Source organism: Gopherus evgoodei, chromosome 22 (assembly GCF_007399415.2).
Source record: "Gopherus evgoodei ecotype Sinaloan lineage chromosome 22, rGopEvg1_v1.p, whole genome shotgun sequence".
Lineage (NCBI taxonomy): Eukaryota > Metazoa > Chordata > Testudines > Testudinidae > Gopherus > Gopherus evgoodei.
The window spans coordinates 5,955,143-5,977,020 of NC_044343.1; the positions used below are offsets into that span (position 1 = coordinate 5,955,143).

The following is a 21,878-nucleotide window of genomic DNA, read 5'->3' on the forward strand; positions in this document are numbered from 1 at the left end:
TCTAGGAAAGCATCACGGTGCATTTCCTAGTATAATCTGGCATTGGGGTGTGTTGGGCTTTTAGCTGGATAATATTACGTACATCACATGCTCCACAACAACAAGACTGCAAGTTTACTCCTGTTACAGCCACATAGGGTGACCAGATGTCCTGATTTTACAGGTCTTTTTCTTATATAGGCTCCTATTACCCCCCACCCCCTGTCCTGATTTTTCTCATTTGGTCTGGTCACCTTACATCCACAGCTGGGAAGCAGAGAACAAAGGAAAGGAGCCCTACACAGCCACTGAGTCTGCTTCCATCAGAATAGCCTACAAAGGAAGTGTTCCTGAAACCTCTCAACCTCCTTGCCCAGGAAGGGAACACAATGAAACTAAAATCAGCATTTGCTGCTGTAAATAGGTTGGGAATGACCACGGCTGCCCTGTGATCTGTTATACAGGAGGACAGACTAGATGATCACAATGGTCCTTTCTCTCACCTTAGAATCTATGAATTAACTGCTTAGAGCACAGAACTATGAGCCAGGATCCCAGGTTGCATTCCCTGCTCTGCCTCACTCTCTAAGGCAGGTCAAGAAAGGTGGCCTCTAATTTTGGGTGACCAAATTCTAACCTCAGGGACCTGATTGGCAGAGCTCGTTAGCGTTGTGGGTGCTTAGCATCTCTGAAAAAAAATGAAGCCCTAGCATAGGTACTGGAACCAAGGCTGCTGGGGGTACTTCCTTACCCCCTGGCTTGAAGTGGTTTCCATTATATACAGGCTTTACGGTTTGGTTCAATGGCTCTCACCCACCCCCCCACTATAAAAAGTGTTCCAGCCCCCCTGAGCCCTAGATGCTAAACACTGAGCACGTAAAATTAGAGGAGGAGACTTTGAAAAGAGGCCTCTATTTCTCCCCCTGCTGCCGCTTTCTACAAAATAGGGACATTTCTTAAAGTCACAGAGGGCTGCCAATGCTTTGAAATCCTCACAGAAAGCGGGCTATAAAATGCAGCGTTGCTGATAGTAAAGGCTACCATGCAATTAAGAAAGATGTTTACAGCCAAACTAAAAGTTTAAACAGTTTAATGTCCTCTAACAAACAAATCATTGCATTGCATGAATAATCATAGATCTAAACGCACAAATAAATAAGGTATGGTCCAACCAGCATCGCCAGTTGAAGTAAACATAGCAAGGTGTATTAGCCCAGAAGGGAATTAGAATGTTTTTGCTTCCTGTTTTTGCTTCATTATCAGGTGTTTAAATTCCAAACTTACTAGCAAATCTTTAATATACCACAGTTTTGCTTTACAGATTACCAGTCACGTATGATCTCTGCTTTTGATGAATTCTCATTTCTTGCCAGATATTCATCATCTTACCTATTTAACAAAATGACATCACTTAATTAATAACACTGAAATAGCACTTTAAATCCTCCAAGTGCTGCATTTACCTGTTATGCCTCAGCATAATCCTCTGAAGGTCTTACCTCCATTTTATAAACAGGAAAACAAACCTAAGTGACTTGCCCAAAGTTACAAAATATATCAGTGGCAGAGCAGGACCACAGCTCAGAAGTCCCTAACTCCAAGTCCTGTGCTCAGGCCACAATGGCTCATTTTTAGTTTCTAGCACTGCCCTGGAATTCCTGGGTTTCCCTGGATGTTCCCCAAGCTATAAGCAGAGGTTTACAATAGCTATTGGAAATAAAACATTTTTAAAAGGGAGGTTCTCAGTTGTGGATATATAAGCCAGCAGATGAAATGCTACAGGTGGCTGGAATTTAAGGTGTTCAGGATGGAGTTAGGAGGTGAATAGGAAATTTAAGACAAGCATTCTCTAGTCAAGTAGATCCAGAGCTCTTCAGGCAAGGACAAGAACTGGCAGGCCCACCTTGCTCCCTCTGTGGCCACCTGAAGTCCCAGGATTTGATGTTTCCCCAGAATAATCTGCTTCATTTGAAGCCCTAACACAGGAAATGTTGTCCCCACTGGAGACCATCAGTCAATGGGTTTTACTTTTGCAATGAATAGGGCTGTGGCTTTCTTTAGAAACTCTTCCCTGTTCATGGAGAAGCAAATCTTCCTCTCTAGCAATGCTTTGTCCATGGCCAAAGCCAAATAGTCTGGTCCCAGCTTGGAGCCAGCCTCTAAGTAATGGATGGGGACAGAGAAGTCGCTGGCTCCGAGAGCGTCTTCCAGAGTGTCCAGGACTGCCTGGCAAACCCTTTTATCCGCCACGCCAGAACCATCATCAAGTACATTGTACAAAGTATCAGCCTTGGCGACAAACTCAAGAAGCACGAAGCAGCTGAGCACCCCGTAACGGAAGACATCAAAAGGCACTGCCTCATGGTCCCGGCATTGGATCTTCCTCAGCAAAAAAGAAACAACCTCTTCAGGGGCTTCCCCATCTTGACAGATCTTTTTGAGCAACTCACTGTAGATTCTCCCATTGACTCCTGGCTTCTTTCTCCTGCCTCTGGCACTCAGGCACTCGTAAGCCATGCTGACGTTGTTGTTAAAGGCAGTCCTGCCATGACACACAATCAAATAATTTGTTAGCCCACAGGGCTGGGGCTGGTGAGGAGGGGGAAGTTCCAAGTTACAGATCCATAGCTAAAGGAACTGCGACCAAAACACAACTGGGTGAACCCTGCAACAGTCCAGTCCACTTACAGTTCTGGGCACATTCTCCTGCCATGCAAGATGAATTATACTGACTAACACTGAGCCCCACACCCATTATCTGCCAATGCTCCATCCTCATTAATCCAGTGTTCTGGACAGCAAAGCAGGGCACACGGATTCGCTTACTCCTCAGAGTGGATGAGATGAATAGCACTTAAGCTTATCTGGGCTCAGGGGTAGTCAGGGCCAGCTTTATGACCCGCAGGGCCTGATTCGAATACTTGGCAGCGGTCCGGGGCTTTGGCGGCATTTTAGCGGGGGGGGGGGGTCCGCTCTCGGTATTAAGCGGCACTGAAGGACCCCACCACCACCAAAATGCCACCGAAGACCCCCGGAGCGGGGCCCCCTTAGGCACAGGGCCCAATTCTAGGGAATCAGGGGAATCGGCCTAAAGCTGGCCCTGGGGGTACTTTCCCCTCACACCTGACTTGCAGAGCAACAGTCCCCTGCCCTGCACCTGCTGTGCAAGGCTGTGGCACCAAGGACAGAACAGTCAAGGATGAGCAGGCTAACGACACTGCAAACCCCCGTGGCCCTGCTCTCTCAGCAGACTGTAGGGACTACCTCCCCTGGCATGTGCAGACCCCCTTACCTAACAAGAGGGCAGGAAAAGCCCAGTATTAATACAGCCACGAAGACTACAAGTCCCATCACGTATTCCCTACCCGGCAAAGCGGCAGCCTCACAAAGACTACAACTCCCAGAATGCTCCACTCGCCGGGCCAGAGAACGTTCTATCGGGCCTGGCTTGAGGCAGGCCGGGAGTTGTAGTCTCGCATCGCACCCCCGTCACCCAGCTCACGCTCCGCACCTGTGTGAATGGTGGGCCAGGCGCACGTACCACAGGGCCCGGACGAGGCGCTGCTGCTGCCCGTGCCGGTCCCCGGCTGCACCGCCCTGGGGGCCGCTCAGCACCAGCTTTTCGAAGTAACTGGCCAGGAAGGAGACGGGCTCCTCGGGCCGCGCCTCCAGCACCTTCAGCAGCGCCTCCCGCACCATGGACGTCACCCCAGATTGGAGCAGGAACTCGGCCTCGCTCTCCGGCTCCCGGGCTCCGGCTCCCGCCCGAACCGGCTCCACGAGCCCGCTCCCAGTCGCCGGGGCCGGAGCGGAGCGCCGCTTCTCGCAGGACGCCATCTTGATTGTGGGCAGTGAGGCCACCTTGCCGCCATCTTGACTGAGGGCTTCCAATAACTTGGTAAGGAACCGCCTGTCCGCCATATTACTCGCTGTCATCCAATCACTGGGTGAAGAAGACCGTTGGTCGCCATCTTGCACCTAGGCAGCCAATCAACCGGCAAGGGAAGCTGGTGGCCGCCATCTTGCTCCAGTCTAAGCCAATCAGAGAAAGCATTGGGGGCTGCCATTTTGACTGTGGGCAAGGAAGCGTGGTCGCCTCCATCTTAGTCCTGGTATCTTCAGTCCCTATGTCCCTGGGACTGCGGTGAACCTTGGCCCCTAGTGTCTACATCCGGCCACATCCCGGAAGCACCTCGGCTACCATAGTTAATGTGGGCAAATGCCCCACGCCTAGCAACCGGTAGCTAAGGACGCTGACCTCTGACCTGGGTTTCTATATCCGGTGCCCTTTGACCTCTTCCCTCACTAAGGAAGTGGGGTGCGGGTGGGGGCGTGCCGAGGAGCGTAGCTGAGCTCTAGGTAGAGGGAGGAGCTTTTAGTGCCCTTCCTGCTCCAGGCCTGGCGGCTGCAGGTAACGCGGGTCCTGTGGGGGGAGGGGACCCCCGTGCTCTGGGCGGGGGCAGGAGGTTCTGCTCCCCCCCCCGTTTGGGGAGTGTGTGCAACAGGCCTGGTTCAACCCCCTTCGGCGGCGGCTGGGGGCGCGTGAGGGAGGGGCGGGCTACTCCCTCCTGCCCCTGCCATGTGGCCCCCCAGCAGCCCTTCCGCCAGGTGCGCCGTGTCCCGGGCCCTGCACCCCCACTTCCTGCCGGTCCCCCGAGGCCCAGCCAGCCGGTGGCACAGGAGGTTCATTAGACGCCAGGAACACGGTCAAAGCAGAGCTTGTAGGTGCAGAGAACAGGATCCTCCCGCAATACATCCCCGGGGTGGGGCGCCCAGATCCCCGTGCCCGGCCTCCCTCCGCTTCTCCAAACTGAGACTCTCCAGCCCCTCCCCGGCCTTTGTCTCTTTCCCGGGCCAGGAGGCCACCTGGTCTCTTTGTTCTCCAGAGCCTTTAATCAGCCCCTTGCAGAGGAGGGGCCAAAGCCATCGGGAGACAGGGTGTCGGCCATTCTCTGTGCAGACAGCATCACACCTGCCTAGGGCTCTGCAACCATTATCCCGCCACCTAGATACTTATGAAACGCATAGGGGAAACTGAGGCACCCACACAGTATTCAGAAAAAACATTAAGCACATTCCCATTTCATCACAGGCTGTGCCTAGTGGGTAGAGCAAGTGATGGGAGCAGGAGTCCTGGGTTGTTGTTCTAGCTCTGTCACTGTCTGACTGACATTTGTCTTCCTCTCTTGCCCCATGTGTATAATGGGGCAATCTGACCTATCTAACTGGTGTCATGAGAGGGAAGGTGTACTAGAGAAAGGGCAGTGTGTGGTTAATAATATTTCCTCCTCCTCCCTGTTTTCTGCATCCTCTTTCCCAGCTATTCCTTTTTTAATCCCACCCTCCCCTTCTTTCATGATGTCTCCTGCCTTTGGACCAACTCACTACTCCTGTGCCCTCCTTCAGAGCTGCTTCTGTCTTTAAATCTCTAGCACTGATCTCTGCAGTTTCTAACAGCCCGAAATGAGGCCCCATAGTCGCCTGTGTTAGACTGGAAGGTGCTCAAGGTGGGAACCTTGCCTTCTTTCATGCTTTGTAAAGTGCAGAGCAAGCACATACAGTGTTCTATTAAATCCTTGCTTTGCCAGGTGTGATTGCCAACCTCATGGAAGCAGGGAAAAGCCCTCGAAAGTCCCCAGTCAGGAGAAAGCGGAAGCGATCGCAGCGGCTCCTCAGCCGTGCTGCTGTTCCCCTGGAGTTCTACCGCTGTGACATCTGCAAGAAGGACATCAAGCACCTCTCCAACTTCCAGGAGCACCAACGCATCCACACAGGCGAGCGGCCCTACCACTGTGAGACCTGCCAGAAGAACTTCGTCCGCTGCGCTGACCTCATTAAGCACCGCCTGGTCCACTCGGACAGTCGGCCCCACTGCTGCGATGCCTGTGGCAAGCACTTCAAGCTGGCTGGGGACCTGGCCAAGCACAGCAAGGTCCATTCGGACGAGGCGCCCTTCAAGTGCGACGTGTGCTCCAAGCGCTTCAAGCGGACGTCCTGTCTCATCAAGCATCTCCGCATCCACACCGAGGAGAAGCCTTTCAAGTGCTCCCAGTGCAGCAAGAGGTTCAAATGGGAAGCCTCGGTCAAGGAGCATCAGCGCATCCACACAGGCGAGAAGCCTTTCAAGTGCGAGCACTGTCCCAAGAGCTTCACCCACTTCTCCACCTTCCTGCAGCACAAGAGAACTCACCAGAACAAGAAGCAGTTCAGCTGCAAATGCTGCTCCAAGTCCTTTAACCACAAATCCAACCTACTGAAGCACCAGCGCACGGTACATGGCTAGGAGCGGGCAAGTTCCCGGGTCCTGCTGCCATGCAGCTCTGATCAGTGTAACTTGCTCAGGCTGCCCCAGTCTCAGAGTCTGCCCATACTCTGCTGGAGGCTGGAAATGTGCTGAAACCCAGTGCAGAAGCTGGGCCTTAAGGAAGGGAAGCAGAACCTTGAGTATGTGTGATAAGGAGACTGGGGTTTGGAGCAGCTCAAGCACCATGCCAGTTATAATGCCTCCCGTTGAATGGGAAGCTGCAGGCAGTGGCTGTGCACAGATGATATCGGTGCAGCAGTACTGGTGCAGGAGCTGCTATCAGATGGCTGGACTCTGGTTTACAGTCTAACCAAAGGTTCCCTTGTGATCCTGCTTCTTAAACATCCTTCAGGATGGTGACACTTGCCAATTTAATCCAGGACAGAGATCTTCTGTGTTCCAAGCTCAGATCTGAGCAGAGCGCCACTAAGCGATGCTGCCATCTGTCCTACGGATGCAGCTGGTCTTTCATACACTACAGACTGCAGCGGGTGTCTTTGCTTGTGCTGCCTCCGTTGAGCCCCCCATCCCCCTCATCTTGGTTTCAATGCTGTAGGAATATGTCTAGTGCATCTGAGGTTTGCGTGAAGGGAAAAAGGGCTGGCATTCCACCTCCTGGGGGTGGCTTGTTTTTGACTGGATGCATCCGTATTATCATTGTTCCATGCGCTCTTGAGACAGATCCCAAACAGAATGGTTTCCAGGAAGCAGCTGCATAGTCTGTTTGATGGAAAGAGTGTTCCTGTGGCCACTCAGTTCCCGTAAACACTGCCTGTGGCTGCTTTAAATCATGAGCCTGTCAATGTCATGTTTTTTATCATGCATCTACCTCAATGTGGCAGTAGCGCCTTCTGGGGGGAATTCTGTACCACGTCCCTTAGAGGTTTTCACTGTAATCTGATTGCCACTGTAGTTCAGTTAAGCTTGTCCACTTTACTGTGTTCTGCAATGATGGACAGACCTTGCAAGCAAAGAAGATCCCCACCTCCAAGAATCTTTGATCTAATGCTTTATGTTCCAGGGCGCGGGTGCTGGACCTCTACTTCCTGACAGAAGAAGGGCTGGGGAGCAAACTTGAGAGGGGAGGCGTGTATGTGAACCGCTGGAGATTGTCCCTTTTTTCCCCCCAATACGCACAGCTCCCAAGGAGGGATGGGCTCCAGCCCAACGACAGGGTTTAACTTGAAAGTCTTTGAGTATTTTCCTCTGGTCACTAATAAACAAGCTCATAACGTTAGTTCTGCAGAACTGGGCCAGCATAACTCATTCTGCCCGCAGAGCGTCAGGGACATGAGGGCTGCTCAAGGGGGTTTTAAACAGAAGTATCAAAGGAAGACAGGATTGCTTGATTCCTACCCAAAGCTAGAGCAATGCTGGGGTCTGAGGTCAGCTACAATGCAGCCCCTCTGTGCTAGCTTATAAGCACAGATGTGCATTTGGACGTCAGAGTTAGGACTTTACCAGGGAGGGAAATGGTCCACTCTTCTGGAACCAAATGCACTGCTCTGAACCAAATTGCATCAGTGCAGAGACAAAGGGGCTGAGGTCAGGGAAGGACATTTCCCCCATGGGAGCGGTGTACGCCACAACTGGATTGCCCTTCCAGTGGTGTAGCCATCCTTCCATTAATCGTGGCAGAAATGTGGGGTGTTACCTCTTTAAACCCTGAAATTTGTAGCTTTGCTTTGAACAGTCTTTAGTCTGGCAATGGGTTCCTAGAAGGCAGGGGACATTTCAGTCACAGCCAGGATTGACAGAACACTGGCCTTTCTGCTCAGCTGGTCAGGGCACCAGTGCAATAGTCATAGTCCTGTTCCAAATGGATCTCTGAGACTGCCCCACAACATGCCACGGGTTGAGTGAACTGCCCTCTGCCTGGGAGAAGTGGGTCTCGAGGGTGGAGTTGGGAGGCTGGGAAGCTTTCCTGCTGCCTGTTCTCTGAATAAAGGTTTCATTGTCCAGCACTGTTCACTTGAAAGAGCAGCACAGCAAACATCTCTGATCAGTCTCCCTCCCAGCGGGCAGGGATCAAAAGGCTCCTCGTACCTAAAGAAAACTTAAATGGAGCAGCTGGCAACTGGATGATGTTGCCCTTGGATCCGCTCTGTGACAGCGGAATGGGTAAGTGGCAGTGGCCCACGAGATGTGCTTGCAGTAGGCAGGCTGTGGTTTAACAAGAAGCCAGTTACCAAACATGAGGCTACCCTTGGTTGTGGCTTTAAAACAGTGTTTTCTGCAGGTGCCGGAGGAGGGGCATTTTGAGTACGTGCAGGGCTTTGTGTTTCCTTTTTAAATAAAGTTTGGGGTTTTTTTGCTTGTGCATTCTGAACTCCAAGCAACAAACCTTGGCTGCTAATAACTGGAAACATGGCAGCAGCCTGCAGTCTTTCCACCTTAGCTAGGACTTCATCTGCTGTCATGCAACGCAGGCCTGGGCCAGGTCAGTGTTTGGAGGAGAGACCTTTAGGTAACACGCAGGCACTGGTGCTGATTTTAGGAGGCAAGACCACTGCCCCCTCACCCGTACCCTACTGCAGCATTGGAGTGCACGGCTCTGCTATGGCTCACAATCAGAGGGACTACAGATCGCTAGGGATGTTTTTTGTAACTGCACCCACTCTGGTTGTGGAGTACACAAGCTGTGAGGCCTTTGTTAACCCCAGTATTCTAGCTTTCATTTCAACAGGGATAACTATTCTGCTGCATGAATACCCCCTTCCAGCTGGATATGCAGGAGGTCTCCTTTTCTTTAAATGGAGGTGTGTGGTTCTGCAGGTGGCAGGTTCCTGAGCAGTGCTGAGTCTGGTATTTGTTCAGTGGAGTGGGGAGGTCAGAGAGTGGACATCTGACTTACGACACACACACAGAAATTGCTGCAGAGCAATGAGAGCTTTCTGAGCGCTAGGTCCAAAGAGGAGTTTCTCTGCACAAGGAACAGAGGCAGGAATTGTGTGCTTAATTCCAGACATGCAAGGCCCAAGCTATCACTTTTCCTACCCTACAGGGAACTTTCACTGAGATGGGCTGTAGCCAAGTTCTTTGCAAAGGGATCTTGTCCCTTCCTCTGGTGTCCCCAACCTGCAGCTAGCTCCTGGCGTGCATGTGCACGCGCCGGGGGGTGGGGGGGCAGCTCTCTGTTCTGGCTCCCTCTATGGCCCCTTTCTGCAGTCCTGGCCCCAGCCGCCAGATGTGTGGCAGGTAGCTGGAGAATGACAGCTGTGAGTGCTGCAGCTGCAAGGAGAAATGACCAGCTTTGCCCTGGCCAATGACCCCGCTGGGCTTTCTGTGCTCTCCCTGCTTCCCCAAGGTGACCAACTGGGCTTCATCCAACACCACAGCTTTCCCTGCAGGGACAAGGCCAGACTCACCTCCTTGTTTGGCAGCTGCTTTGGCCACAGTCTTCTCCAGCTGAGCACAAACGCTAGGCCGCCTGCGGGAGTATGAATGTGGGAGTACTGACCCTACTAGGCCCAGGGCTGTTCCACCCTGCCAGGCAGGAGGAGGAAGGTGCTTTGCTAAAGCATCTGTTGACTGATTTAGGACTCACTGGGCTGGTTTCTGATTGCTCCTTTATCTCTGCCCTTGCTGAAGGTGGCATTGCTTCCCTGCCCTGACAAGGCTTGAGCTCAGGAAGCAGGATCCCAAGTTCAGAACAGCAGCGTTTGCTCTGGGAAGTCTCCCCAGGGGCCATAAATGGCAGCCCAATGCCAGCTGTGGGGATTTCCTTGCCGATAGTTACATATGAACTAGTGTAGAGACGTACTGCTGTGTCACAAGGAACTGAGACCAATGGCTGAGGGGTTGAGGCCGGGAGTGTGTGAAGCACAGATGGTGTAGGTCTGGTTTTTGGACTCAGGGAGAGCTAGTTTTTCTCGGTAAGGTATTTCTGGGATTCCCATCTCTCTCTAGGATCAAGGGAGGCATCCCTCTGCTTCAGCTACAAGAACCAGGTATTCTGTTTTAGAGCCTTCATGTCAGCATCTAATCAGCAAGTTGCAATTCAGTGCCTCTTGCGAATTCTGATGGCACCCATTATACCTGGCTGAAGTCAAAATGCCCACTCAGTGGGGCTATTTTGCGAGAAGCTAGGTGCTCTCCCTGCCCCCATCTGCCTTCTGTGTGGAATACAAGCATACTCATGGCCCTGCTGCTGCAGGCAAACCGTAGGGCCAGGGTACAGAGAAGCGATACTTGCCAAGGAAACCACTACCAGGAATATGTCAAACCAGATCTTTATTAGAGCAGCAGTTCTCAATATACCCTGCAGGTCTACTGCGTTCTCAACATTCAATACAGGTCATTTACAAGCAGCCTGTTTTGACAGATTACAGCAGTTGGGAGGGGTTTTTTAGGATATTTTAAATACAGAGATGAACTGACTTCAGTTTCCATCCCATCCCTGAGACGGGGCTGGTGCATGTACGATCTTGGCGTGGAAGGAAACCAGGCAGCTGCCCCACAGTCCTCTCCAGAAGTGGTTGCAGCCCTGTCTCAGAGTAGTGCAGAGAAACCCAGGGCCTGGAGATGGAGCTGTATGAGCAGTACAAGCAGCAAAGAATCCTGTGGCACCTTATAGACTAACAGACATTTTGGAGCATGAGCTTTCGTGGGTGAATACCCACTTCCTCAGATGCATGTAATGTGAAAACCAAGAGAGGAGAAACTGGTTCTGTAATTGGCAAGCCATTTCACACCTCAACTGCTAGAACAGGGCCTCATCCTCCCTGATTGAACTGACCTCGTTATCTCTAGCTTGCTTGCTAGCACACATATATATACCTGCCCCTGGATATTTCCATTACATGCATCTGAGGAAGTGGGTATTCACCCACGAAAGCTCATGCTCCAAAACGTATGTTAGTCTATAAGGTGCCACAGGATTCTTTGTTGCTTTTACAGATCCAGACTAACACGGCTACCCTCTGATACATGAGCAGTACAGAGCATCTCACTGATAGTTCGTCACTGTGGTGCATTTGCTTAAAGTCTCCACTCAGTTCCAAGGGGCTATGGCTGAGCATAGTCTCACCTTGTCCCTCCCTAGCCAATCTTCAATGCACCTGGAATTCCCCACCACCACCCCATCTTCTCTTCCCCACCCCACTGGAAATACCCAACATACTTGGGAACAAAAACAGGAACAACTGACCCTAGAGAGTTTTGAAATAAGAAGCCACTGCGAAAACAAATGTGGCAAATCCAGAAAGGATCAGGGATTTCAAACCAATCCGACAGGAAATATTACTGGCGTCTCCTCAACCAGAAGCCTCAAGCAAGGAGAGAGTTTTCAATATACTGTGAAGGGAAAATCCATTGGTCTGTTTTAGAAACTGCTGTACCCTGGCACCTGTGACCTGTTCATCTCCTTGGGGAAGCTCTTGCCTGAGTCCCACAGGTGTGTCTGTAGGAGCCAAGTCTCAGCACTTGCCTGGACTTTGGAGCAAAATGCTCCCATTGCACTTGAAACCAGCGGAAACCATGATGCCAAGGAGTGAAGTGGAGGAAAGGAAAGAGACTGGTCACCCCAAAGGTCTGCTCAGCTCTGCTGGGCAGTTTCCAGCTTGACCATTTACCCAGCTCTCCCAGCAGCAGCCCAAGCATCAGGCAGCTCCTCCACTCCCGTCTCTGGCCAGGTGCAGTCCAAGGGGCCCGGCTGGCTCTAATACCAAGCTTTCCATAACAACGGGCAAGCTCATCCGTGGAAAGAGGATGAATGTTCAAAACGAGTCCCGACGGGGCCAGAAGCACTTAAACACTGTTCCCCTTAGGGCTCCTCATGCCCGGTGGGTGGAGTCGTCTCCACAGGTGATGAGACACAAACGCTGTGACGATCAGGCCCAGGAGGGAGCTTGCCGTCCCGATCGCGATGGCGGAGTCGGTGCTGAAGGTAGCTGCAAAGAAGAGACGAGAAATTGTCAGTTGCTGTGGTTGAGCCCTTAGCAGGGCTCGGGCTCAACAATCAACAAGTATAAACATCCCAGCCTGGGTCCCGGTGTGTCTTAGGCATCCTTTGACACCAGCCAGCCACCAACAGCTGCATCTTCACATCACACGGCCCCCCAGGGCCAGTGGGACTGATCAGCAGCCTCGGCAGAGAGGATTTAACGGGCTGTACAGGCTAACAGGCTCCTGCCTAGAGATTGATCCCTCCAGCCCCAGGTTAAGGCACATGGGCAGGGATGCTTGCACTGCTGCTGCCCGTGTTGTACTGGTGCCTGTGGATGGAATTTCAGGGCTGTCAGCCCAGCAACCTTCCCCAGCCGTTATTCACTGTAGCGTTCAACAACCAAGAAAAGTGTGTGGCTAAGACCTATACATGAGGCTTGGCCCTTGAACGCAAGCACTCTGCCTCTCCCCATCCCATGGTTTTGGGCAGAGGGTTATGCTGAGCGTAAGCTGTAGTTTTCTGTTCTGTTGTTACCTGTGGGAGTACAGATTGGGGAAGGAAACAAACACGATCACTGGGATGCCCTCTCCTCCCTGGGCTGGCTTGCACCTCCCCACAGCGACCAACCACTCCTGAATGCAAAGCCCTTGGCAGCCACTCACCAGCAGACACAGCGATGTGGAGGCTTGCCACCTGGAGTCTCCTACTCAGCATGACGCACTCATAGATCCCTTGGTGGTTGAGATCTACATGGTCAACCGTCAGGATGGATTTGCTCTTGGACGCCTCCTCCTGATACTGAGAGAGTTCCACAGGGGTTTTCAGCCACCTGATGGTAATATCCTCACCGCACTCTGCCTCGCATATGATCTTCAGGGCTTCCCCTGTGGTCCCTTTAGAAGGGACAGGCCTGATCTGCAGGTTGCAGACAGACACTGTTCTGGGGCTCTGGGCACTAGTAGCTTTCTTGGTGAGAGAGTTCTCTGTGCTAGCCACATCCCCTGTGGTGGGGTTCTCTGTGCTAGCCACATCCCCTGTGGTGGGGTTCTCTATAGCAGAACTCAAGCCGCTGCTGGGACTCCAGTCTGTTGTGGCTGTGCCTGCACTGGGATGCTGTGAGGCAGCCCTGGACTCGGTGGCGAGGGTCTCTGTGGTCACCAGCCAGGGAACAGAGGTGGCTTTGGCACTGGACTTGTGAGATGTGACAATGAACTCTGTGGTGGGGCTCTCTGCAGAAGTCAGCTCTGTGGTGGGGCTCTCTGTAGTAGCCCCAAGCCCAGTTGTGGGGCTGCAGTCAATAGCAGGGGGGTTCTCTGTAGTAGCCGGAGACTCAGTTCTGGGATTCTCTTGGCCAGCCACTGACTCAGTTGTGGGCTGCTCTGCTACAGCTGTAAACAGAAGATTTTGATTAGTCTCTTGACGCTTCGCTACACATACTCCGTGCCCTTGTCCTTAAGGAGCTGGGACCATGCAAGCCAGGTAGGTGGCCCTCTGACCACGGCTGTCACCGAATGATCCTCCATCCCCTGGGAGGGGATTGAAGTGGTTGCTGGCTCTCTCCACCCCTCTGAACCCAGCTCCAGAGATATGGCTGTGTCAGAAACCTCACACCCTATTCCCTGCTTTGCTCTCCCCTTCTGTCATAAACAGATAGTTAAGGGTTAATGCCTCTTTTACCTGTAAAGGGTTAAGAAGCTCAGTACACCTGGCTGAAACCTGACCAGAGGACCAATAAAGGGACGAGATACTTTCAAATCTTGGTGGGGAGAAGTCTTTTGTTTGTGCTCTGTTTTGGGGGTTGTTCGCTCTTGGGACTAAGAGGGACCAGACATACATCCAGGCTCTTTCTGAATCAGTCTCTCATGTTTCAAACTTGTAAATAATTAGCCAGGCAAGGCATGTTAGTCTTATTTTTGTTTTCTCAACTTGTAAATGTTCCTTTTTGCTGAGAGGATTTTACCTCTGTTTGCTGTAACTTTGAACCTAAGGCTAGCGGGGGTTCCTCTGGGCTATATGAATCTGATTACCCTGTAAAGTATTTTCCATCCTGATTTTACAGAGATGATTTTTACCTTTCTTTCTTTAATTAAAAGCTTTCTTTTTAAGAACCTGATTGATTTTTCCTTGTTTTAAGATCCAAGGGGATTGGATCTGGACTCACTAGGAATTGGTGGGGGAAAGGAGAGGGGATGGTTAATTTCTCCTTGTGTTAAGATCCAAGGGGTTGGATCGGTGTTCACCAGGAACTTGGTGAAAAAGCCTCTCAAGGCTGCCCAGGGAGGTGAAGGTTTTGGGGGGACAGGAAGTGTTCCAGACACTGAAATTTCTGGATGGTGGCAGTGTTACCAGATCTAAGCTAGTAATTAAGCTTAGAAGTGTCCATGCAGGTCTCCACATCTGTACCCTAAAGTTCAGAGTGGGGGAGGAACCCTGACACCTTCGTATACGCAACAGACCCTGCACAGGCACCTTTCATGCCAGCTCTTGGGATTAGGGCCCTAGACAGAGAAGAGGACAAGCACACACGGGGCCTTCCCTTGATCCGTAACTTCACAGCATGGGCTAGCAAGAGGACTCAGGAGAAGAGTATCTGGGGCTAGGAGGAAGGACGCATGGGGTGGGATAACAGCATAAATCAAGGAGACCTGGTGGGGCACAGGGGAGGTGCCAGGAACTAAGAGGAAGCTGCATCTCTCCTGGAGAGCTGGAAGGGTTTAGCAAAAGGTCCCCAGGTGGGTGGATTGAGGCCCATTCAGCTTGATGTTACCCTGGTTCCCATGCTGCATAGGGAATTACAGACCGCACAGAGCCTGGAAGCAGGAGATGTTTTCACCCCCGGCAGACAAGTATTGCAAGCGACAGGGGGAAATGGCTTTGGCAGGAGAATTTGCACACCCACCGTGCTAAGATTCCTAGCTCGGCTCTCCAAGACTTACCTTTTGTGCTCACAGCCACTGCTGTGGCCCGGTGGAAACTCCTGTCTGAGGGCAGCAGCAGCTCCACCTCACACCTGAACTCCATGCCCTCCGTCACCTTCTCCCCTGGGACCTCCAGCTCAGAGTCATAACTGAACAGCTCCTCGTCATCAGCCGCTTCTTCAGGGTCTGGGCTCTCCAGTCTCTGGTCCCCCCGATACCAGCTCAGAGTCAAGGAGCCGGGTGGGTACACCTTGCTAATAGAGCAGTGGAGATGGGCTGGCTGACCAGCCACCAGCTCCCTTGGCTGGGTTTCCAGCTGCAAGGTGTCTGGAAGAGCTGAAAAAAGAATGGCACATGAGGAACGGCAGGCTTCCTAGCTACATCACCTACCATGGGACAGGGTGCCCAGGAGATCAGGGCCAGGAGTGGCCAATGGAGACATTAGGTGGGATTTTCAAAAGCACCTATGTGAGTTAGATGCACAAAGTCCCTTTGAAAATCTGCAGGATTTGTGCTTGTAAGTCACTTGTCCCTTCTGAGGCTCGCACCCTCTGACTTCAGGTGTGAAGTGCACGTCCTGTCAGTTGTGGCATCTGCAGAGCCTCCATGCAGAGGGGAGTCAGTGGGATGCAATCAGTTCTTGCCATCTTCTCCTAAGGATTCATCACTGAGATCTCTCCTGGGAACAGTGGCCAATTTCTGATCCACTCTAGAAGCCGCAAAACTACATTCCTGGCTGGCTTACCATGGCCATTCCCATGGCCATGTCTGCCGGGGGGAGTCCAGGCATTGGAGAGAGCCTTGCAGGTCAGCCCTTAAACCCCAGGGCCCGATGTTCAGAGGGGCTGGGTACCAGCCGCTCCCATTGCTTCCAGTGGTGCTGCAGGTGCCCCTCACCTCTGAGAACCAGGCCTTCTGATCTTAACTGCTCTCTTGCCCTGGTTTGTGGCCATCCTCCACCCCAGAAGGGACTGCATTTTAGTGATCAATCCTCATGCTTCTGGACATAAACTGACCATCAGCTGAGCCAGGAAAAATCCTAAGGTACAGGATGGCATACGAAGGCTTGATACCTTCCTCTAAACATTCTGCCTTGGTCAGTGTCAGGATACCAGCTGAGATGGACCATTGGGCAGTTCCAAGGTTAGCTGGATTCTGTGAAGCGGGGAGGGTGGAAGATTGCAGCTGATATAGGATCAGGCCCCCAAATGGACACAGTCAAATACCCGTTATCTGAGGTTTGTTGCGAGTGGCTCCGGAGGCAACACTAACTGAACGGGACGAGTGGGGAAGTGATTTTCTTTCATTCTGAAGTCTTTGTGATTTGGCAGCACTTTTTGTGCAGGGTCGGCTTGGCTGGTTCCCCAGCACGGTCGGTCAGTCCCTCCTGTTTGCCTGGGTTAGAAAAACACCAGGCCAATGTGACGGTAAAACCTCTAGGTTTCAATCTGACTGTCTCCCCTTTGGGCTACAATGTGTTTGGAGTCTAGACCGTCCTGCAGCTGGGGGGTAACTGCAAAAACCCAGGGCACTTACAGTACACCTGCAGGTTGGTCGACCCCTGGTGGGACTTCCCTTGGCAGTTCCCCATGCAGAACTTCATGCCCTCCATGGCTACGGCAGCATTGGTGACGAGCAGGAGGCTATAGGTGGGGGTGGAGATGATGTTCCCTAGGTTGGTGTCCAGCCCCTTCCACTGGGGCTTCCCATCCGGACAGTCCAAGGAGCAGTTCAACTGAATGGATCCTCCAATCTGGACGAGCGGCTCCTGGGGCAGCACCGTCAGCTGGCCTGGGTGGAGTGGAGGGAAGGGGAAAAGCAGCAAGTGGAGAAAACACGGGTCATTCAGAGAAGAGCAGTGAATATCCAGCGTTAGCTCAGGCAGCTGTTCCCAGTGGAAAGGGCAGCACGGACATGGTGAGATTTTGGGTTCAGTGCTCTGGTTTCTGAGCCGCTAAGGTGCACTCAGATCACCTCCACAATCAAGAGGGCTAGCAACTGTTTTTGTTTTGTTTTTAAAGCTGAGATGCTCCCATAATCACAGGACTCCTGGAGCTGGGGCTTTAAAAAAACATCAATCACATGACTTGCAATAAAATGGGAGGGGTCAGTAACACTGCAGATGTAACATAGGTGAAATTCTGGCCCTGGTGAAGTTAAGGGTAATTTGAAGATCATGGCAAAAAGAGGCAGGATTTCTCGCTTTCACTCCACTTCCCCTCAAACTTCCCCTCTTTGCACCGTGACCTCAAAAACAAAACTGCATTCAAACATTCCCTCAGACTTTCCAGAAAAGCAAGTGTTTGTTCCGGGTTGTTGGCTCCAATTCCCCCTCCCCACAACTATCATGCAATGCAGTGGCAGGTTTCTTCCACCTCAGAGGTAGCAGCATTTCAGTGCTGATCCACAGGATCCCTCAGGGAGGAAAGATGCCGCTACAGTGGAAGGAATGTTATTTAACTGCAGATGTTTCCATGGGATGAGATTCTCCCTGTAACACAGCCTGGGTTTAACTTCATCCGAGTCTCTACTTTCCACAAAGATTTTACAAGTGGTTATTCAAAAAAATAAGCCCGAACACCCGTCATCCTCCACTGGTTAACCCCTTGCTGCTGCTGCTCTCCTGAGAGCCAGGCTGCCAATCAGACGTAAACCATACAAATCCCACACTCTGGTTACTGTGTTTAAAGACAAAGCACTAAATACTTGATTTTAATTCAATCCAGAATATTTTAGCTTTGGTTTGCCCAAGCAAGAAAATGACACATGCATTTAAACTGTTTTTTGTTACAAAACCACTGCAAATGTTAAAGGAGAGAATGCAGAGGTAAACCATGAGTGACTTGGATTGAATCTGTACATCTCACTAGAGACTTTCATGTTAAGGTGCCCTGCCAACCACACTGCTGAAATGCAGCCACCTCTGGGGTGCACAGCAAACAGGGTGGAAATTTTGACAAAGGACACACCTTGGCTGTTCTGAAAACGACCCAAAGATCTGTAGAGTCTGTGCAACGACCCAGAGGGCAGCAGCTTGCTTTTTAATGACTCACTGGAGTGGCCCAGGGAACAAAGCAAAATAGTTTCCCATTTTTCCCAGCAGGCTGTCAACTCTTGTACTGTCTGGGTCAGCCCCTCAGCTGGAGAACATTGACCCAACTCCTTGAAGCCAACGGAGTGACAGCGATTTACAGCCACTGAGCATCCGGCTTTAACTAACTCTGCAAAGGTAGTTCCCAGATTGCTTTCCGGGCAGGACTGGGTGTCTGCGGAGCACTTGCAGCTGGTTATGTGGGTCTGATTTCCAGCTGCTAGAGGGCATCACAAGTCAGCTAAAATACCCCTAAGGGTATGATGATGGAAAGTGCTGAGAGCCAGCAGCTCCCACAACTTCAGTTGCAGGGGCTGGGTACTCAGCACCCCAAGTCAGCTCCTAAATGCTTTCCCAACATTCATTTTCAATGCAGGTAATTGTGCAGTGTCCCTGTGCCAACTAGATGAAGAAGAACAGGGGGGAGGCAGGACCACAGGTGATCGTGAATGGGAGGGGCGGGGTGGGCAATGGCACATGGGAAGGAAGAGGGTCCACGAGACCAGCGGTCTATTACATGGTCCCCCTATGAAAATATGAGCAGCCCTGCGCCACAGCACTCTGGGATGCTGTTTGTATGAAGGATTGTCTCAAAAATAAAGCTGTGCAATAGAGCCATCTCATTGCGTCTTTCTAAAAGTACGCCAGCACTAGCCCCGAATGTGGCAGTGACACTGTTGTAGTCGTTGGCACCGTTACGAGAGTGTTTCTTTTCGAGAGCTCTTAGCAGCCCAGTATGCTCACATCTCATGTCACTGATGCCGCGTAGACCTTTCTATGGGCCAATATTCATCCGCGGATGTAAAAATTAGGCTCTGAGTGATTTGTATTGTTCTAAGAGCTAAAATAAATGTTCTCTGAGATTCAGATGTGTCACTGTTCTATAACCCTATTCATTTCATTCAAGACGGAGCCAAAGTCCGGGGGACAAGTGATGCGTTTTTTCCCTCTCTTTTGGAATCAGTTTTAACAATGTTTAAGTCGCTGATTTATTTTTCTCCAAGCTCAAAGTTCCATGCGCAGTGGAGGTTCGCGGAGAGGGGGCATCAGAAAGAAAGTGGGATTATTGGTTATATTACTGGAGTGCCCAGGACCCCGGTCAAAACCAGGAGCCCACGGTGTCAGGCACTGTATAACCACAGAACAAAACGCAGACCCATGTGTACCCAAGGATGGAGACAGCTCTATTAACAGTCCCCTCCTGAGCACCCCGAGGCTAGCACAGCGAATCCAAACTGGGCACAGAGCATCGCTGGGAGCCCTTGACACACAGATCACATCTGGACAGAGCCGCAGCTGCTCACGCTGACACACCAGGCAGCAGAGCTGCAGGGGATGCCATCGGCAAAGCAGTTGTGTAGTGAACCGCGAACAGGGAAAACTTCAGACCAGCACCCAGGACCAGCATGGAGAAATAGCTGAAGAGAATAGCTCAGTCCTTCACGAAGGCAGGGAACCCCCAATCCCTCCAGCCCAGAGAGAACCTCTGATCTGCTGTGGTCTCCAGGGAACTTACCGCTGCAAGTCCAGCCCAGGCTGAGGAGCAGGAGGAGAAGAGTTGGCTCCATTGCTGTGGCTACAGGGAAATGTTTTCACTCCAGCTAATCTCTTCTCTGTGACAGGGATCTGCAGGCAGCTGTTTCTTTCCCACCAGCCAGCTGGATGGACTCTGCCTGGGGCGGATCTCTTTCTGCCTAGAAGTCCCATCCTCACGCACCTCTTTAAAGTCTTAAATAGGAACCGCCCCCTGACAGTAAGCACCAGCCCAGATAATAGGCTCTTGACCCTGCTGGTCAGCTGGGAATTTCCAGCGGGGAATTTTAGCCTTGTGGTAAATGGCTTTAACCTCAGACTACCTGGCTCCACAGGCTAAGGATTCTGTTCTGCATAGACACCCCAAAAATCACAACTGCCTCCTACAGGGAAACAAATGCGAACTGCCTGGATTGGATGGGTGAATTACAGGACATGGGAACATGCCTCGTCTCTCCCAAATAAGCACCCAGACCCTATCAACATCTCTATACAAAACCTGCCGCTGAACCCCATATGTGCCACCCACCCCTCCCACTCTACAGAACAACTGTTACTCCCCTCCCCATTCGATACACCGAGTAGATGCCTAGACATGTTTCACCCCACTCCCTAACACACAGTCCTATATGCTCTCTTCCACCCCCTCCTACCACACAGCCATTTACACCCCTGCATACAGACGCATGGGCATACACTGAGGGGATGAAAATCCTGGCCATGCAGTGGATGGGGCACTGCACTGGGAGTCAGGAGACCTAGGGCCTGTGCCCTGCTTTGCCAGTGACCGAGGTGAGTCACGTCCCCTCACTGTGCCTCAGTTTCTCAATCTGTAAAATGGGGACAATGGTAAAGCCCTTTGTGATCCACAGATGAAAAGCCCTCAGAATTTTTAATAAACTCTCTGATCTGACATGCTTGTGTGTCCAAAGAGCAGTCCCCTTTCCCCCACCTACCTCAATTTCCCAAGAGCACTGGGATTCTCATGACTTCACAGACACTGAGGTGTACCTATAATCAATAAATAATAATAATCATCAGACATTTATAGAAACCCAGCCACCCAAAGAGCCATGGGCGCTCATAAACGGGTTAGACTGTACACCCACAAATTGCTTTGCCCAGCCCTGAAATGCAGTTACCTCTGGGGAAGAATACATCAGTGCTGCATAAAACAGATAGTAGAGAACACGTCCAGCTCATTACAAATCAATGGAATAAGGGGTGATCCCTTAAAATAGGGGATAGTGGGTCACCCACAAACTCCTTCTGCAGGAAGTGTTTGGGGAGGCAGGATGTAGGAATTCAACCCAAGACCCTGGGGGATGAAACCCCTTTGTCTCAATATCTGGAAGCCATGTCCACAGTTGCTCCCAGTTCTGAGCTATTGAACACGGGGCATTATCAGCTCAGGTGATGTGTCTGGGGAGAGATTCTCCAAGGACTCAGAAGCAAGCAGTCAGACATGCTGCACCCCCTTGTTCCAGGAGCGCCAGGGGACAGCAGGAAACAGACTGGCTGCTTTTCAAGTTTCCAATTAATTCTCAGCAACATAAGGAAGGAAGACCCATAATCTCCCCCAGCCAATCCTATCCCCCCAATAAAGAGATGGAAGGGAGAGCCCAGGGAGGGAATCCTGCCCCCACTGAAGTCAATAGGGGTTTTGCCATGGCCTTCACTGGGCACAGAATTTCTCACCAAGTGAGGAGGACTAGTGAAACGAGTGAAATCGGGGGGGGGGGGGGGGGCTTCAGAGAATGGATATTGGCCAGGAAGGGAAGGAAAGTCACATATGCCTGGGAAGAAGTCCAAGGCCATGCCGTAACTCTTGACAAGAAGGGAGCTTGCATTTTAAGTGGCATTCAAAAAGCATCTGCCAGTAACAAGATGAGGTTTGAGTCCTGTGGCACAGCAAGGGTTAAAGCTGGAAGGTAAAGAGCAGCTCAGTCAGAGGGAGTTTACACAGCTACCCTTCCTATGTTCTCTACAGTTAACTTGTACCAGCTTGTCCCAGACACTGGGAAGAATGTGATCTGCAAAGTCTTCCAAATAACCTCCCGGTTCCCAGCAAATGTTTCCTTGTCGGTTTCACAGAGCAGGTTCTGAGACTGCCTAAGGCCCCTCAACGCCGTGATTTTATATATAAACAAAAGTGAGGGTCAGAGA

The 21,878-nt window shown here is 51.5% G+C and overlaps 3 protein-coding genes across 5 annotated transcripts; 1 reads left to right on the forward strand and 2 right to left on the reverse strand.

The window, feature by feature from the left end:
• Positions 1-1,052: 1,052 nt before the first annotated feature.
• TPGS1 (tubulin polyglutamylase complex subunit 1) lies at positions 1,053-3,827 on the reverse strand. Of its 2 annotated transcripts, none has more exons than XM_030540109.1 (2): positions 3,521-3,827; positions 1,053-2,521 (listed from the first exon to the last, which is right to left on the reverse strand). In XM_030540109.1, the coding sequence occupies exons 1-2, from the start codon at positions 3,814-3,816 to the stop codon at positions 1,990-1,992; spliced, it is 828 nt and encodes a 275-aa protein (XP_030395969.1). In that variant the 5' UTR covers positions 3,817-3,827; the 3' UTR covers positions 1,053-1,989. The 2 variants fall into 2 exon arrangements, with proteins under 2 accessions (XP_030395969.1, XP_030395967.1); XM_030540107.1 differs by having other exon boundaries at positions 3,491-3,827.
• A 638-nt stretch (positions 3,828-4,465) lies between these two features.
• On the forward strand, positions 4,466-8,593 carry LOC115638505 (zinc finger protein 79-like). The gene is made up of 2 exons (XM_030540111.1): positions 4,466-4,704; positions 5,568-8,593. Exon 2 carries the CDS (start codon positions 5,585-5,587, stop codon positions 6,260-6,262), a length of 678 nt encoding a protein of 225 aa, XP_030395971.1. The 5' UTR covers positions 4,466-4,704; positions 5,568-5,584; the 3' UTR covers positions 6,263-8,593.
• Positions 8,594-11,212: 2,619 nt separating this feature from the next.
• Positions 11,213-20,207, reverse strand: MADCAM1 (mucosal vascular addressin cell adhesion molecule 1). Of its 2 annotated transcripts, XM_030540106.1 has the most exons (5): positions 19,696-20,202; positions 16,625-16,879; positions 15,107-15,424; positions 12,833-13,558; positions 11,213-12,174 (listed from the first exon to the last, which is right to left on the reverse strand). In XM_030540106.1, exons 1-5 carry the CDS (start codon positions 19,745-19,747, stop codon positions 12,032-12,034), a joined length of 1,494 nt encoding a protein of 497 aa, XP_030395966.1. In that variant the 5' UTR covers positions 19,748-20,202; the 3' UTR covers positions 11,213-12,031. The 2 variants fall into 2 exon arrangements, with proteins under 2 accessions (XP_030395966.1, XP_030395965.1); XM_030540105.1 differs by having other exon boundaries at positions 12,082-13,558; positions 19,696-20,207.
• Positions 20,208-21,878: the final 1,671 nt, after the last annotated feature.

Coding starts and splice junctions, on each gene's coding strand:
- MADCAM1 (XM_030540105.1), bottom strand. CDS start 19,747: ATGGAGCCAACTCTTCTCCTCCTGCTCCTCAGCCTGGGCTGGACTTGC. Junction 16,880..19,695: donor CCTGGGCTGGACTTGCAGCG/GTAAGTTCCCTG, acceptor CACTCCACCCAG/GCCAGCTGACGGTGCTGCCC. Junction 15,425..16,624: donor GACCAACCTGCAGGTGTACT/GTAAGTGCCCTG, acceptor TTCTTTTTTCAG/CTCTTCCAGACACCTTGCAG.
- LOC115638505 (XM_030540111.1), top strand. CDS start 5,585: ATGGAAGCAGGGAAAAGCCCTCGAAAGTCCCCAGTCAGGAGAAAGCGG.
- TPGS1 (XM_030540107.1), bottom strand. CDS start 3,816: ATGGCGTCCTGCGAGAAGCGGCGCTCCGCTCCGGCCCCGGCGACTGGG. Junction 2,522..3,490: donor CTGGCCCACCATTCACACAG/GTGCGGAGCGTG, acceptor GTGTCATGGCAG/GACTGCCTTTAACAACAACG.